At 40.6% G+C, this 12,717-nt stretch overlaps 1 protein-coding gene across 1 annotated transcript in view; it reads left to right on the top strand.

The window, feature by feature from the left end:
• Positions 1-12,717, top strand: part of CUNH8orf34 (chromosome unknown C8orf34 homolog) — a 220,126-nt gene that overhangs the window by 81,270 nt on the left and 126,139 nt on the right. Inside the window, exons 2-4 of the mRNA XM_018554218.1 lie at positions 1,152-1,296; positions 4,817-4,819; positions 5,918-6,049. Of these exons, the coding sequence (XP_018409720.1) occupies positions 1,152-1,296; positions 4,817-4,819; positions 5,918-6,049 (280 nt within the window). The remainder of the gene's footprint in view (positions 1-1,151; positions 1,297-4,816; positions 4,820-5,917; positions 6,050-12,717) is intronic.

Below are 12,717 nucleotides of genomic sequence, written 5' to 3'. Positions count from 1 at the left end.
TCTTGAGGCAGCAGTTAGGCTAAGGTCCCTTTCACACTATCTGTGCACGGATCCCTGCTCTGAAATCCATGTCTGTCCAGTTTTTTTGTCCATCTTGCGATAGAGGAAAACACTGAAATGGCCGGACCCCATTTCAGTCTATGGGGAGTCAGATGTAAAAGAACATGAGTCAGTTTACATCAGATTACCCCCGATCTGGCAAGATCATGTTCAGCAAAAGAGAACACTGTTCCGTTTGTTTTTCTGGACCTGGACGGAGTCGGGGGCAACTGGATGTAAATGGACACCTGTCTGTTTAGGTCCGGCTGCCCATAGACCCACACTGGGCATCTGATCGGGTTTTGCCTGAAATACTGACAGGCAGACCTGATTGGACCTCGCATATGAAAGGGGCCTTCGATCAAAACTCGAGCCTGTTAACCTCGAGTTATACATTAATAAAACCTAGTATGAAGTAGAGATGCACACCTTTTTTAAGCTTGCTTTTAATTATTGAGCATATGTGACTACTGGAAATGCTACTGCCTATGCTATTGTTACCTTGCCCATTCTGGAAAACTGTCACCTCCCATATACTCTGGTATTGTCACTGGCTGTGGCTTAGGCAGGAGCTGTGAGGGAGCACTGGCAAAGTGAGTTTAATTAGGTTTTGGGGTCCTTTATCAAGGTATTTTCACATTGCCCTGAATGGGCAAGTTAACAGCATCTCTTAGAGTAATCTCAATGTACCATGATAGAAGGGCTGTACTGAGTTGCTAGCTGAACAAAAGTAACACATTACACAATATGCTATTTTCCTTGGGAATTTTTGCATCAGAGTTTTGTTAGGTTTTGCCTTGTGTATATAGGTGGGGGTGCATGCATGTCTTCTGGATGTGCTGAAGAGTTTACTGTGTACAGTATTTATAAAATTGTATCAGGAATGAGTTCACATGTGCACAAGTAGCTTGATATTATGTGTGTGATATAGCACAATCTGCATTCAGTCATTGCTAGCATAATATTAGAATATAGATAATTTTTGTGAAAGGTCAGTATTTCCAGGGCATCAGGCAACTCTGGGATTTGTGACTTTGCCCAGTAATTGTTTAATGTACACACATCATATTAAATATATTATTTTCTAATCCGATTCTTTGTGTTTTTATTAGGAGTTAATGACCAAGCTAATCACAGAGACACCAGACCAGCCAATTCCATTTTTAATTAATCATCTTCAATCAAAATTGGGAAATGTTGCTCAGCTACCAAGAACATTCTCTGGATCAGCAGCTTTGTGGGCAGAAAGTGAATCGGGTAAGCTTTATTTATTTATTTTAAAGATGCTTTTTATTGTTCTGGAAAACATGAGATTCAACCATAATATCCAGATGTACATTATATGTGAAGAAAAACCTTTTGTTACATTTGTTAGTTATTAGTACCTAAAAAACTAACGCAAGAAATAAACTTTTAAATAAATATATTATAATACACAATTATCTGTCTTAGGGCTCATTCACACCAGTAGGTGTGCATGCTTTGTTAAAACGCATTGCAGTGCTTGCTTTTTTTTATACAGCTGTATATAATTGGTTTGCACTGCATGTTGCAATGCACAGCACATTGGTGTGAACTGATGCCCTAGGACATAAGGCAAATTGCCTTATCTTACATTCGTCTGGATTGGGCAATGCTGCCCAATGCAGCTAGTGTGAACAAGCCACACATTTTTTTAAAGATAGGTAGTTTGCAGGTTAAGCATTTGTTGTATATTATTCTTTAAAGTGTGTCTTAACCCAAGAACAAAAATAAAATAAAGAGGTCCTTAGATGTGGTGGCTGTATTATTTTTGTCAGACTTTTGTTTCTCACCTGGTGATGCTGACAGTAACACACTTCCTATCCTAGGGTGACAGCATTCACTCACCATATTATATCTATGGAAGAGCAGTGTTGTCCCCCTAGGACAGGATTACAGAACACCTTCCCCTCTCCCTTTTTTCCATAATATAGAGGAATGTGTTTTGTACTTCACAGAGGTGAGCTGAGCAGGACCCATGCTTCACCCTACCTAAAGTGAGCAAGCTGTGCAAAGAATGGAAAATACTTCACCCAAATTTGATGAACCATACAATTGCACTGCCCTAGAAATATGTACTTGTATATGATTTTCACCTCAGTGATTTTCCCACAATGCCCCATACAATAAACATAGAAATAAAGAATTTATTTACATAAATTAAAAATACTAATCAATAGTAAATAAATCTATAGTCAATCTATAGGGAAACAATTTATAGTCCCAAATTCATCCACAATTGTGCAAACATAAAAAAGGTTCTTCAAACTCAACAGTGCACCACTATATGCATCCGAAGAGCGTTATTTTTTAGATTTGGTAAACTCACCAAATTAGTTGCACCACAAATTATAAAGGTCAGAATAGCATATAGCATTGACTCCAACACACTTATATTATTTCCCAACATATGTATAAAACAATCCTTAAGTAGAAGACCCATTTCAAGGCGTTCTATAAGTGCTGTCTGAGCATCTTGAAATGTAAGTTTGTCTTCTACTGATATAAATACCTTTTTAAATAATGTATGCTATGTGAAATTTGATAATTTCCTACACTAAATGCCAGATTGGGAACCATACATTGAAAAGGAGGAAGTGATTACTTATGGGATTACTGCCTGAGATTGATTCATACTGTCACGCCTGTTACGGACTGGGGGGTATGTGGATCGCAGCTGCGGAGGCTTTTCAGGTATGGAACCCTGGTTTCACTCTCAACTTAACGGAGAGTTAGGGTTCTTAGCATCACAGCCTCAAATTAAATAATAAAATGGATTGGCGAGGGTTATTCCTAAAGTAAGCGAATCAACAAGCTGCGGAGTACATTTAGTGAGTAATGAATTAGCAGGGCATAGAAGACAAGACACTGTTATTTGGCATTGGTACAGTTCCCCAGTAGTAGTTAAGCTTCGCAATTTGTATTTCAAGAATATACAGTCCTGATGGCAGAGTGTGCAACTGCACTCGGATACTTGCGATTAGGTGATTTCCGATGGAGGTAGCTGGGGGTCCTTTGTGGTATCCGGTTTTGGTGAGACTGGCTGGAGGGCACAATCTGGAGGCTATGGAGGGTCCCAGGAGACAGGCGTTCTGGCTCAATATTGGAACCCCATGCTGTCTCGTCTGGGCGTTTAAATAGGCCTATGATGAGGAGGAGGAGCCGAGGCACGCATTGGCGCGATTCCGCGTTCCACGGTGGAACGCACGGGGTCCCGAAAACCGGAAGTGAGGAGCGTGCGCTCCACCATGGAGCGCAATCGGCCCAGCGAAGGAGCGGCTGGCTGCCGCATCCTCCGTCCTTGCTAGCTGCTGACGGCGGAGGCCGTTACACATACATATGCGGAGCCGTATTGGGATTGTTGGGCTCTCTCTAAATTTAGGGGGAGGTCTGGTTCCACTCAGACGAATGGGGTGTTGGAAGCTTAATGTCACTGGAGTACAACAGCTAGACAAATTATATACTCCACTGCGCTGACAAGGCAACTTGTATCCTTATATTATTTCTAACCTTCACAATTGGAGATACCAAGGACAGAAAAATGCATAATCAAAAGGTTTTAATCATATTGCAATATTTTAATGTTTATATATTTAAATAAATAGTATCAAAAACCATCATCATATATGAATTCCAACTTACAAATAATTAATTGAAACCACCTAAAATTACCCAATAACTAGCACGAGCGCAGGTACCCAACTTGGATCTCTGGCTTGAAATGTACACCAGCATCACATTTACGTGTCATTCTACTTTGCTTATGATTTACACAGTTGGTGTACTCTACTTTTCACTCTTTTGGTCATCACCCAAGGGCCTGGCCTAATCTAAACTCTGCACCACACCCCTTGCTCTACATCAATCAGAGAGCGGGGTTTCTTCCAGGCTACATAATTCCCTCACTCAAAGTTGCATATCTCCACACTATAAGAAGGGACCCCACTCACCCCCTTACCGGGCCACCTTATCTGACACCTACAAATATGCAGAACAGGGTATGGTTTTGGGACTTGGACACAAATTACTACAAATGTGGTAACTCGATCCTAAATCAAAAAGATTGTAAACCCAGCTAAAACTAATGGGGTTGTATTAGGATGAATTGATGTTATAGATCCTAGCTTCCTGATTAACAATGTTTTCCAAATATTTCTCCACCAGAAACATTTATTTTCTGCTATGGCTGGACAACAGGTGTATTCTATTTGGTTCTTTTAGCAATTACTTAAGTAGGAAAATAGAATGAGTGATACCACACATGTGCAGTCATGGTGAATTTGCATCTGTTCATGCTGCATTGCAAACATTAATTATGCATATTGATTTTTTTAAATTAAATTAGTTAGCTGAACATGCTTACACAGCTAGCTGACTATTTTAAATTAAAGCTGAGTTCCAGGCAAACGGCTTAAAACAAATGCATACATGGGAACTGTAAGCTCTTGCAAGCATGATCAGTGTGCAAAGCTTTAAAGACCTGACTGGCTGATAGTGCTGCTGCTACCACTGCCTGTCTGAACCCTGCTGCACAGGAGATTGCAGGAGGCCTATATCAAGAGATTCAAGTATTTATGACAGTTTAAAGTAAAAAAAACATACATAAATAGATTCACTGGCGTTTTCTTAAAGAAGAACTCTGGTGAAAAATGTATTAACCCCTGTAGTGGGGCTTCTTCCTCCCCGCATTGCAAGGGTTAATTGCTTGTTTGTTTCTTGGTTCTAAAAAATATATATACTCCCCTGATCAATCGAGCTGGTTTGTTCCTAGACCGATCCCTAGAGCCTCTCTACCCCTCCTCTGCAGCGGTCTATGATTCCTTGCGTCATCACGTTCTATATAAATGTATAGACATGCGGACGCTGAGGAACATTCCATCTGTGTAGTGGAGGATGAGACGCGTTTCAGTGACCGTGGAAGCAGGGATTCGGCTTAACAATTCAGGTGAGTATAACTTTTTTTTTTTTAGCACCTAGACAAAAAACAGCAGTGATTACCCACCCCCTGGCTTTATGATAGGCTGCAAAGTCAGCCCCATGATTCCTCGTCATCAGGATGCTGGGCAGCAAGTCATTACATGCCGCCTGGCTTCCTAATGGGACTTCCTGTAATGGTATTCAGTATCGGCAAGTACCAAAAAAAATATTGGTACTCATACTCGATACTGAAAAACTGGTATCAGTGCATCCCTAACTAAAAGTACATACAAATCCTAAATTTTGATTTGTTCTTAGAACAGGAATAGAGGGAAGATCTTCCAATAGGGGCACCTCTTCCATTGACTTTAGAGAGATTTCCTTTCTCTGCCTGTTTTTTCTTCAGTACAGAAGTCAAATCTTCCCAATGGGACACAGATGACAAAAAAAAAAAAAAAAAAACATGTGCTGTTTTTCTTAAAACTGACTGTTTATTTCTTTACTCAAAATTGAAAAATGGCTTTAGATAGACTTTACATAGGATTTTGTTTTTTAATCACTACATGCCTGGATTAAATGTGTCTTTTATACGCCCCTTTTTTTAACAGAAAAGCAACTATCTAACAAACCATTTTACTTAGATCCGTATTTTAATTATTGTGTGAAAAATATGTACATTTCTTTTCACACAATTTTTTTTGTCTGCAGCTCAAATTAGCTTATAGTGAATTGATGTTTTAATAACCAGATATTTAATCATCTGTCCTACATGTGCACATGTCAAAGCTCACAAAACATACCTTGACAGCTCTTCTTTAGGAAATCTGTTGTTTCCAGCCTGCCCGATAGCTTCTTGGCAGGGATCTGTTGGTTAAGAGAATCTGCCATTTTCTGAATAACACATATTCATTTTTAAAACATAATGTATTTCTTTTCACAGAAGACAAAGGAACCAGAAGAGATTTAAGGAGCTATGATAAACCCTGGCAAGTGAATGCAAAAAAGCCGAAGAAATCAAAAAGTGACCTTGCAGTCAGCAATATTTCACCGCCATCGCCTGAGTCAAAGTCGTGTAAGTAGAGTATAGCAGTCAAATCAATCAGTTCTTCATTCCTTTTCTATTAAAAGAGCCCCAACTATTAAAGTGGACCCCCTTTCACTAAAAATCAGCAGCTCTGCATGCTGATTTAAAATAATTTAACATTTTTCATTAGTTAAACTTATTTTTAATTTACTTACAAATAGAGTTCATCCATTTTCTGGTCCAGTTCTGTCACAAATGTTGTATGCACCAAAGTGTTGCGTCCTGGGAAGGTTACATCAACTGGGAAATCAGTGAAGGCATTTTCCTCCTCCCTGAGATGATGTACATGGTCACATGTCCTAGCCACATGTCTAGTCACATGTGCCAGAGTTTCAGGAAGTATATGGATAGCTAGTAATCTGCCCTTAGTTAACATGACCACTGTCAGAAGACTGGGAAAGAATAGAGAAATAAGTTATGCAAATAATACAAAGCCGGCAATTATCTAGAAGTATGGGTTTGTAGCTTGCCATTACTAAACATTTCTAAAGGTGTGTTTGTTGTTATTTTAAAGACATGGGTAAAGCTCTTTAAGTAAAAAACAAAACAAAACAAAACAAAAACCTAGTAAAATGCTTGAGAAAATACAGCTCTTGCTACAATTCTCACACTGAAGGCTGTGCTGTTCTCTGCAGAATTATTATTATTATACAGGATTGAATAGTTTACGCAGTGCTTTACAATATAAAGGGGGCATTACAGTTACAATACAAATCAAGACAACATGGTAACCCTTTGGGCTATATATGCACTTTAACCCTATTGTTAGGGGGAATTTTTAACTTAAAGGAGAACTGCTTTTCACTCACCTCATAGTTCTAGACGACCTGTGACAATGAGACTGTCACGGGTCGGCTCAGTAGATCAGGAGGTGAGCGAACAGATACCGGTGTTCGCTCACCTCTCGATCCTGTCACAGCTCTCTGCCGTGACAGGGGAGGGGCTGGATTCCCTGCTCCGATCCGCCAGCGCTGACTGGCGGATCGGACAGGGGAGGGTACAGCTGTCTCTGCCTCTAGATAGGCAGAGCCAGCTGTCACTCACGCAGCTGGGCGGATCCAGACATAATTGTCAGGATCCGCTTCAGCTGCGGCATCTCAGTATACCGCGAGCAGTAGCTCGCGGTATACTGAGCTTAGGGTGACGGGAGGATGCTAGTTTGTGTCCTCCCGTTACCCTAAGGAGAACTGTAGGGAAAAGCCTTAACCCCATAGTTCTCCTTTAAAAGACAAGACTAAAACATACAGGATAGTGTGAGGTGGGCTAAAAGGAACAAAATCCCCCTCTCCCGTTCATCAGTGGGAAACACAGTAGAGCCTTCTTAAAACATATGGTATTTGCATGTCTCACTTCCATCACAGATGTAAAAAATAGAGGATTTAATTACCATTTTAGGAAAGTGGGTGGACCAGTGGTTCTGCATGTACAGTTGGGCACATAGACAAGCAATGATTTGCATTGCTCCGCTATCCTGAAATGAAGAATACATTCCTTGTTTTTCTGATTTATGATGGAAGTGAAACATGCAAATACCATATAAACATATAAGAAGATTCTACTGTGTCCAGGCTGATAATTACAAGCAGTACTGCAATTTTTTAATGCAGGCGAGCTCAAGTTTTCTGATTCTCCATTGGTGTGCTAATAACAATTTCTATCATGCCTAAGCCCTTTATTATTGTGTGACATATCATGACAGCTGTGTGTTCTTTATTTAGGGAGTGCGGAACAGAGATGTGATATAACCTGACACTTCTAATCTGCTACAAGATGAGAGATTGCTGTTTCTTTTGATTCTGCATACAATTCTGAATCTGACAATCCCATAAAGGAAAGTGTCAGTTTCAGATGTTGAAGTTATTCATTATGATAGCTTGTGGAAAAAATGTTATATGGAGTGCAATGTATCACTCCAGTGCCATGCTTGTCACCTAAAAATAACATTCAGTATTCACGACTTCCTGCTAGAAATGTTTGTGTGGTATAAAGTAAAGCCGGGCCTGGAACAGCAGACGGAACTATTTGTGTAAGGCCTGCATGGCTGGGTTTGTAGAGGCAAAAGGGGGGCTGCGAGGGTTAATTTGTTCCTTTAGATAAGGGAGGTTAAGGTGGGACACTTACCTGATCAGTCAGGGTGCTGAGAGGAGAAGTGGTAGATATATCGCTGAGGAAAGAAAGTTCCGGATCCAGATGGAGTCTCTGGTGTGCAAGCAGCCTCCAGCCCTGCTGTTCTCTTATTCTGTTGTCCTTTTCTTGGTGTGTAACCCTTTTGCATTCTATGACTGATTTAGTTTTTTCTTTCAGTTTTACTATTGTCACTGCGGCTGGGCAGGGTATTGGGGTCCTTGAGGAGCAACATATGCAGTTGATGTTTAATTGAGAGTGGGGAGCCGTTTAGGGTATGGCATCCTTGTGTTAACGGGTCGGGTCATTAGTGACTTGGTATCTGCTGTTATACTACAAAGTCCCCAAGGTAGTGTCGTGCAGCTGGAAGGAAGATACTGATTGGTTTGTTGTGGGATGACCCTCAAAGACCTTAATTCCCGTTGTCAGTTATTTTGTTAAGGTTTTTGTCATATAGGTTTATACTTAATAAAATGGCTGCGATGGCCACTAAAATCCAATACCGGTGTTGTGTCGATTAAGTGAAAGAGGGACTGAGTTGGAGGCATTGCTTGTTTAGCCAGTTGACAATACCCTTGTCAAGCATTATACGGCCTGATTTAAGTGTTATATTAGGACATCTCCAGCCAAACCACCAGTGAAAACAGACTACAACCACTACTGTGGTTATATACAGAAGGAAGAAATACCATACATTTTTGTATCTTTGCAGGCTTTGTGCTCCTGCTTATCTCACAGATTGCTTTTAGCAGGCAATGACCATCTGTGTTGGAGCTACACCCACCGTCGTTTCCACTGCAGCCCCAACACAAGACATGGCAATTTGCCTTGTCACGGATGGTGCCCATTTAAACCACCGCGTTGCAGTAGGAATGCAGTGGTATGTGCTGATTAGGGTAAGGTACGCTATGCTTTTTTTTCCAATGCAGTGGGATGCCACATGGTACAACCACCTCACACCCCGCTGTGCCCATAGAACTGAATGAAATGTCACTTGTGACATTTCAATAAAGTTCTAACAAAAAAGTACACCGTTAGATGTGCCGATGTCAGCGCTTCAGCACTGTGCCAGTGCTCTACACACTAGACCCTGTTTGATTAGTGCAGCATTTGGTGTGAATTGGCCCTAAAATTCACTGCCCAGATGCCCACTGTGAGCTCTCGCTGATATAACAGGAACAGGAACAGGAGACGGGGCCCGGCGACCACAGAGGCGCTGACAGGTAAGAGATCTCAGACCCTGCAGAGCCCACTATAGAGAGTCTATGGTGGGCTCTGCAGGGTCACTCTCCTCTGGGGCTCTGCTAGTGGCATAACTAACAAAATTTTGCTATGGGGCTCTGTGATTTCTACTTACACCCCTGCCTGCAGTTTAAACAAATAAATAGCATATACCAGTGACACTTTCATGTATCTCCTTCCCTTAAAGAGTAACTTTACCCTGCATTTTTATGTCTCCCAAAACAGTTACTTTAAGGTATACCAACTTTCAAGGTTGCCAGTGTGCTTATTTCAGCTCTCAACAGAATTTTCAAAAATGGCTGGTGTCTTAGCTGTGCAGCACCATGGTACCTGCAATCCAACTATTGTGCAGGCTTATGGTCTTAAAGACTGTAAATGCTTCTTGGGCATTTCAGCACCAGGCCTCTGTTTGCAAGACTTTTTTTCCAGCTGGATGTTTCATCCTCTGCTGATGCCAGTAAGGTGCTTGGGACCTGCAAGCAGTCCCCAGTTCCTTTTTTTATTATATAATGGGCCTGTTAGCAGTAATTTTCTGGGTTTTCCACTCCTCAGTTGGACTGCTTTTAGAGATTCTGAAGGTTTATGACTTCCAATGTCCCGCAATAGATGTGAAAGAAATTAGGATTTATATACCATATCTGCATTATTACAGATGCCGCTATGATGGTGTTACACTATTGCTCATGGATTACAAATATATTAGAGGAAGAGGCATGGCATTTTCTTAACTTTTTTTTAATTGACATGTCATTAGGGTTAGGGTGAGGCTGTTACTAGAGGACTTAAAGCTTGCCTTAAGGTGGCCATACACTTTACAAGCCTCGCAAGACCTTAGTCTTGTGAGGGTTGTAAAGTAATTAAAAAAACGTACGATGTGCCCATCTTGGACAGGCAGATTGTACTCTTGATCATCGCAAGCCCGCCCCCCTGAGGGGCGGGCTTGCGATGACTGTAATGAGGGGTGGGCTTACGATGACTGCAAACGGGCAGTATGCGCGTGCGCACACCGGCCCGTTCGGCAGTTGTCGAACCAGCAGGCGACTAACTCGCCGAGAATCGTACGATTCCCGGCGGGTTTTCTAGCCTGCTGGTTCGATGGAAGACATGCGACCGTACAGTAGAAATGGTTGCACGCCTTCCATACACTGCACGATTCTCGTACGATCGCGGGATTTCCCGCGATTCTCGTACGAGAATCGTGCAGTGTATGGGCACCTTTATATTGTACAATCCGATTGTGGAAACTCCTTTTGATCTACCAACAAATGCTAGGGTCTGCCTAATACAAACTGATTAGAATGTTTAGGTAAGCCCCCACACCAAAGCTAAATTTGTGTTTTAAGAGATGTAAATAGTAGGTGGATGAACTCAATGTGTCAGTGTCTACCCAAACCTAAAGAATGGCAGAAGTATGATAAATAGACAGGTTTCAGGTCCCATTTATATTTAGCCTTGCCTAATGTGTCTGTTGTAATAATAAATGTAGTTATGGACATATTAGGCATTAGGGAGGCTTGCAAAGGCATAGTTAATGTGCCCCTAGTGGCCCATGGCATATGCATTATTTGCCCTTCTATTAAAACATTGCTGACTGTGAAATGATGAATCTTTTTTTGTTTTCAGCTTTCAGTTATAAAAATATTTGTTTTCATATGATATGTTTTCTATTTTGAAATAATTGATGTAATTGGATTCATTCTTGCTAATAGAAAATGCTATAATGCTATAAACTTTTAATGCTCTAGTAGGTCTTATCTTCTTGCTGGGCACAGATATGTGGCATCATCTGTACTGCAATCAGTGACAGAGCTTTTTCTTGATCACAGTCTGTCACTTAGTGAAAATCTCCCTGTTGGCTCGTGTGTGATGCATCCAGTAACTGAATTAGCTATGCAGTGAAGTGGTTCACACTAGGATTATCATGTTGCTGATGATGGAAAGCATTAATATATTTATAGGAGAGAGCTGTTTGCTGTAAGAAGAGCAATAACCAGATAGTGTATTAGAGCAGACTTAACCTGAATGTACAATAAGGATATAATAATTAGGCAATGCAAAGCAAACAGAACACAGCCTATAGACGTAGCACAGGTATTGCTATATTACACTAGCCCACCCCAATCCCATGTATCAGCAATCTGGTCATCTGAGAACCTATTTCTGGGTTGGTTCTTGATGAATGGGTCAAAATTCCCTGCAACTGTCAATCAAGGCAGGAGGGCTGGGCTGGAGACGGGGCAGCTAATCTGACCATGGGAGATACAGGCATACCTGGCGTGGTCAGAATGAAAAGAAAAAAGAACTGGAAGGATCACCAGATATTTGGGATTTGGAAGGAGTACATGTATTTGGGAACTGCAGCATTCAAAAAGGAACAGGCTGGATTTACAGCATATGATATTAAATCGCAGATAAATACAGTTTATGAAAGAACATGTTTATTGTAACATACACTTTAAACTCAGACTACTATAGATCTGACTTTGCTAAGACTTTTGATGTTACATTTTAAAACAATAATACACAGTGATATGTAAGGTTTTATTACACACAAGCTAATTTATTTTTAATGTCTATGTCAGTGTTTTTCAACCACTGTGCCGCGGCACACTAGTGTGCCGTTAGCTTGGGGCCAAGGACAAAGATTAAACACAGAAGAAAAACAATTATAACAAACAATAACTGTCTCTTCACCACTTTTCAGGTGCACCTCTGTTCTTATGAAGGGTTTTCTTGTATTTGTCTGCAGAGATAAAGTGTGTGTGTGTATGTATATGTCTGTGTGTGTGCATGTATGTGTGTATATACTACATATACAGTGTGTGTGTATGTATGTGTATATATATATATATATATATGTATATATATATATATATGTATACACACACATATATACACACATACACACACACACACACACACACACATATTATTTATATTCATGACACCCTTTAAAAGTATGCAAATTCTCAAGGCACCCCAGTCTAAAATGTAAAGATGAAAATGTAAATAAATTACATGTGGCCTCTCCAAAAGCCTTATCCAAAATGGGTCTGGTATGGATTTTAATAGGGGATCCCACAAAAGGGATAAAAAGCTGGTGGCCTATGTGCACCATGGAAAGGCATGACACTTTGGGACAATTTCAAGGCACCCCTGAGGGAGCCAGAAGACACCCTAGGGTTGAGACAGGCTGGTATAATTATTGTTGTTGTTGTTGTTGTTGTATTATTATAAACCAAACTAAATTATAAAAATGTGAATTTGAAGATATAAACCCTAAATGAATA

The sequence above is a fragment of the Nanorana parkeri genome, unplaced genomic scaffold (assembly GCF_000935625.1).
Source record: "Nanorana parkeri isolate BGI_ZX_2015 unplaced genomic scaffold, ASM93562v1 scaffold147, whole genome shotgun sequence".
NCBI classification, from domain to species: domain Eukaryota; kingdom Metazoa; phylum Chordata; class Amphibia; order Anura; family Dicroglossidae; genus Nanorana; species Nanorana parkeri.
This window is presented reverse-complemented; position numbering and strand designations above follow the sequence as displayed.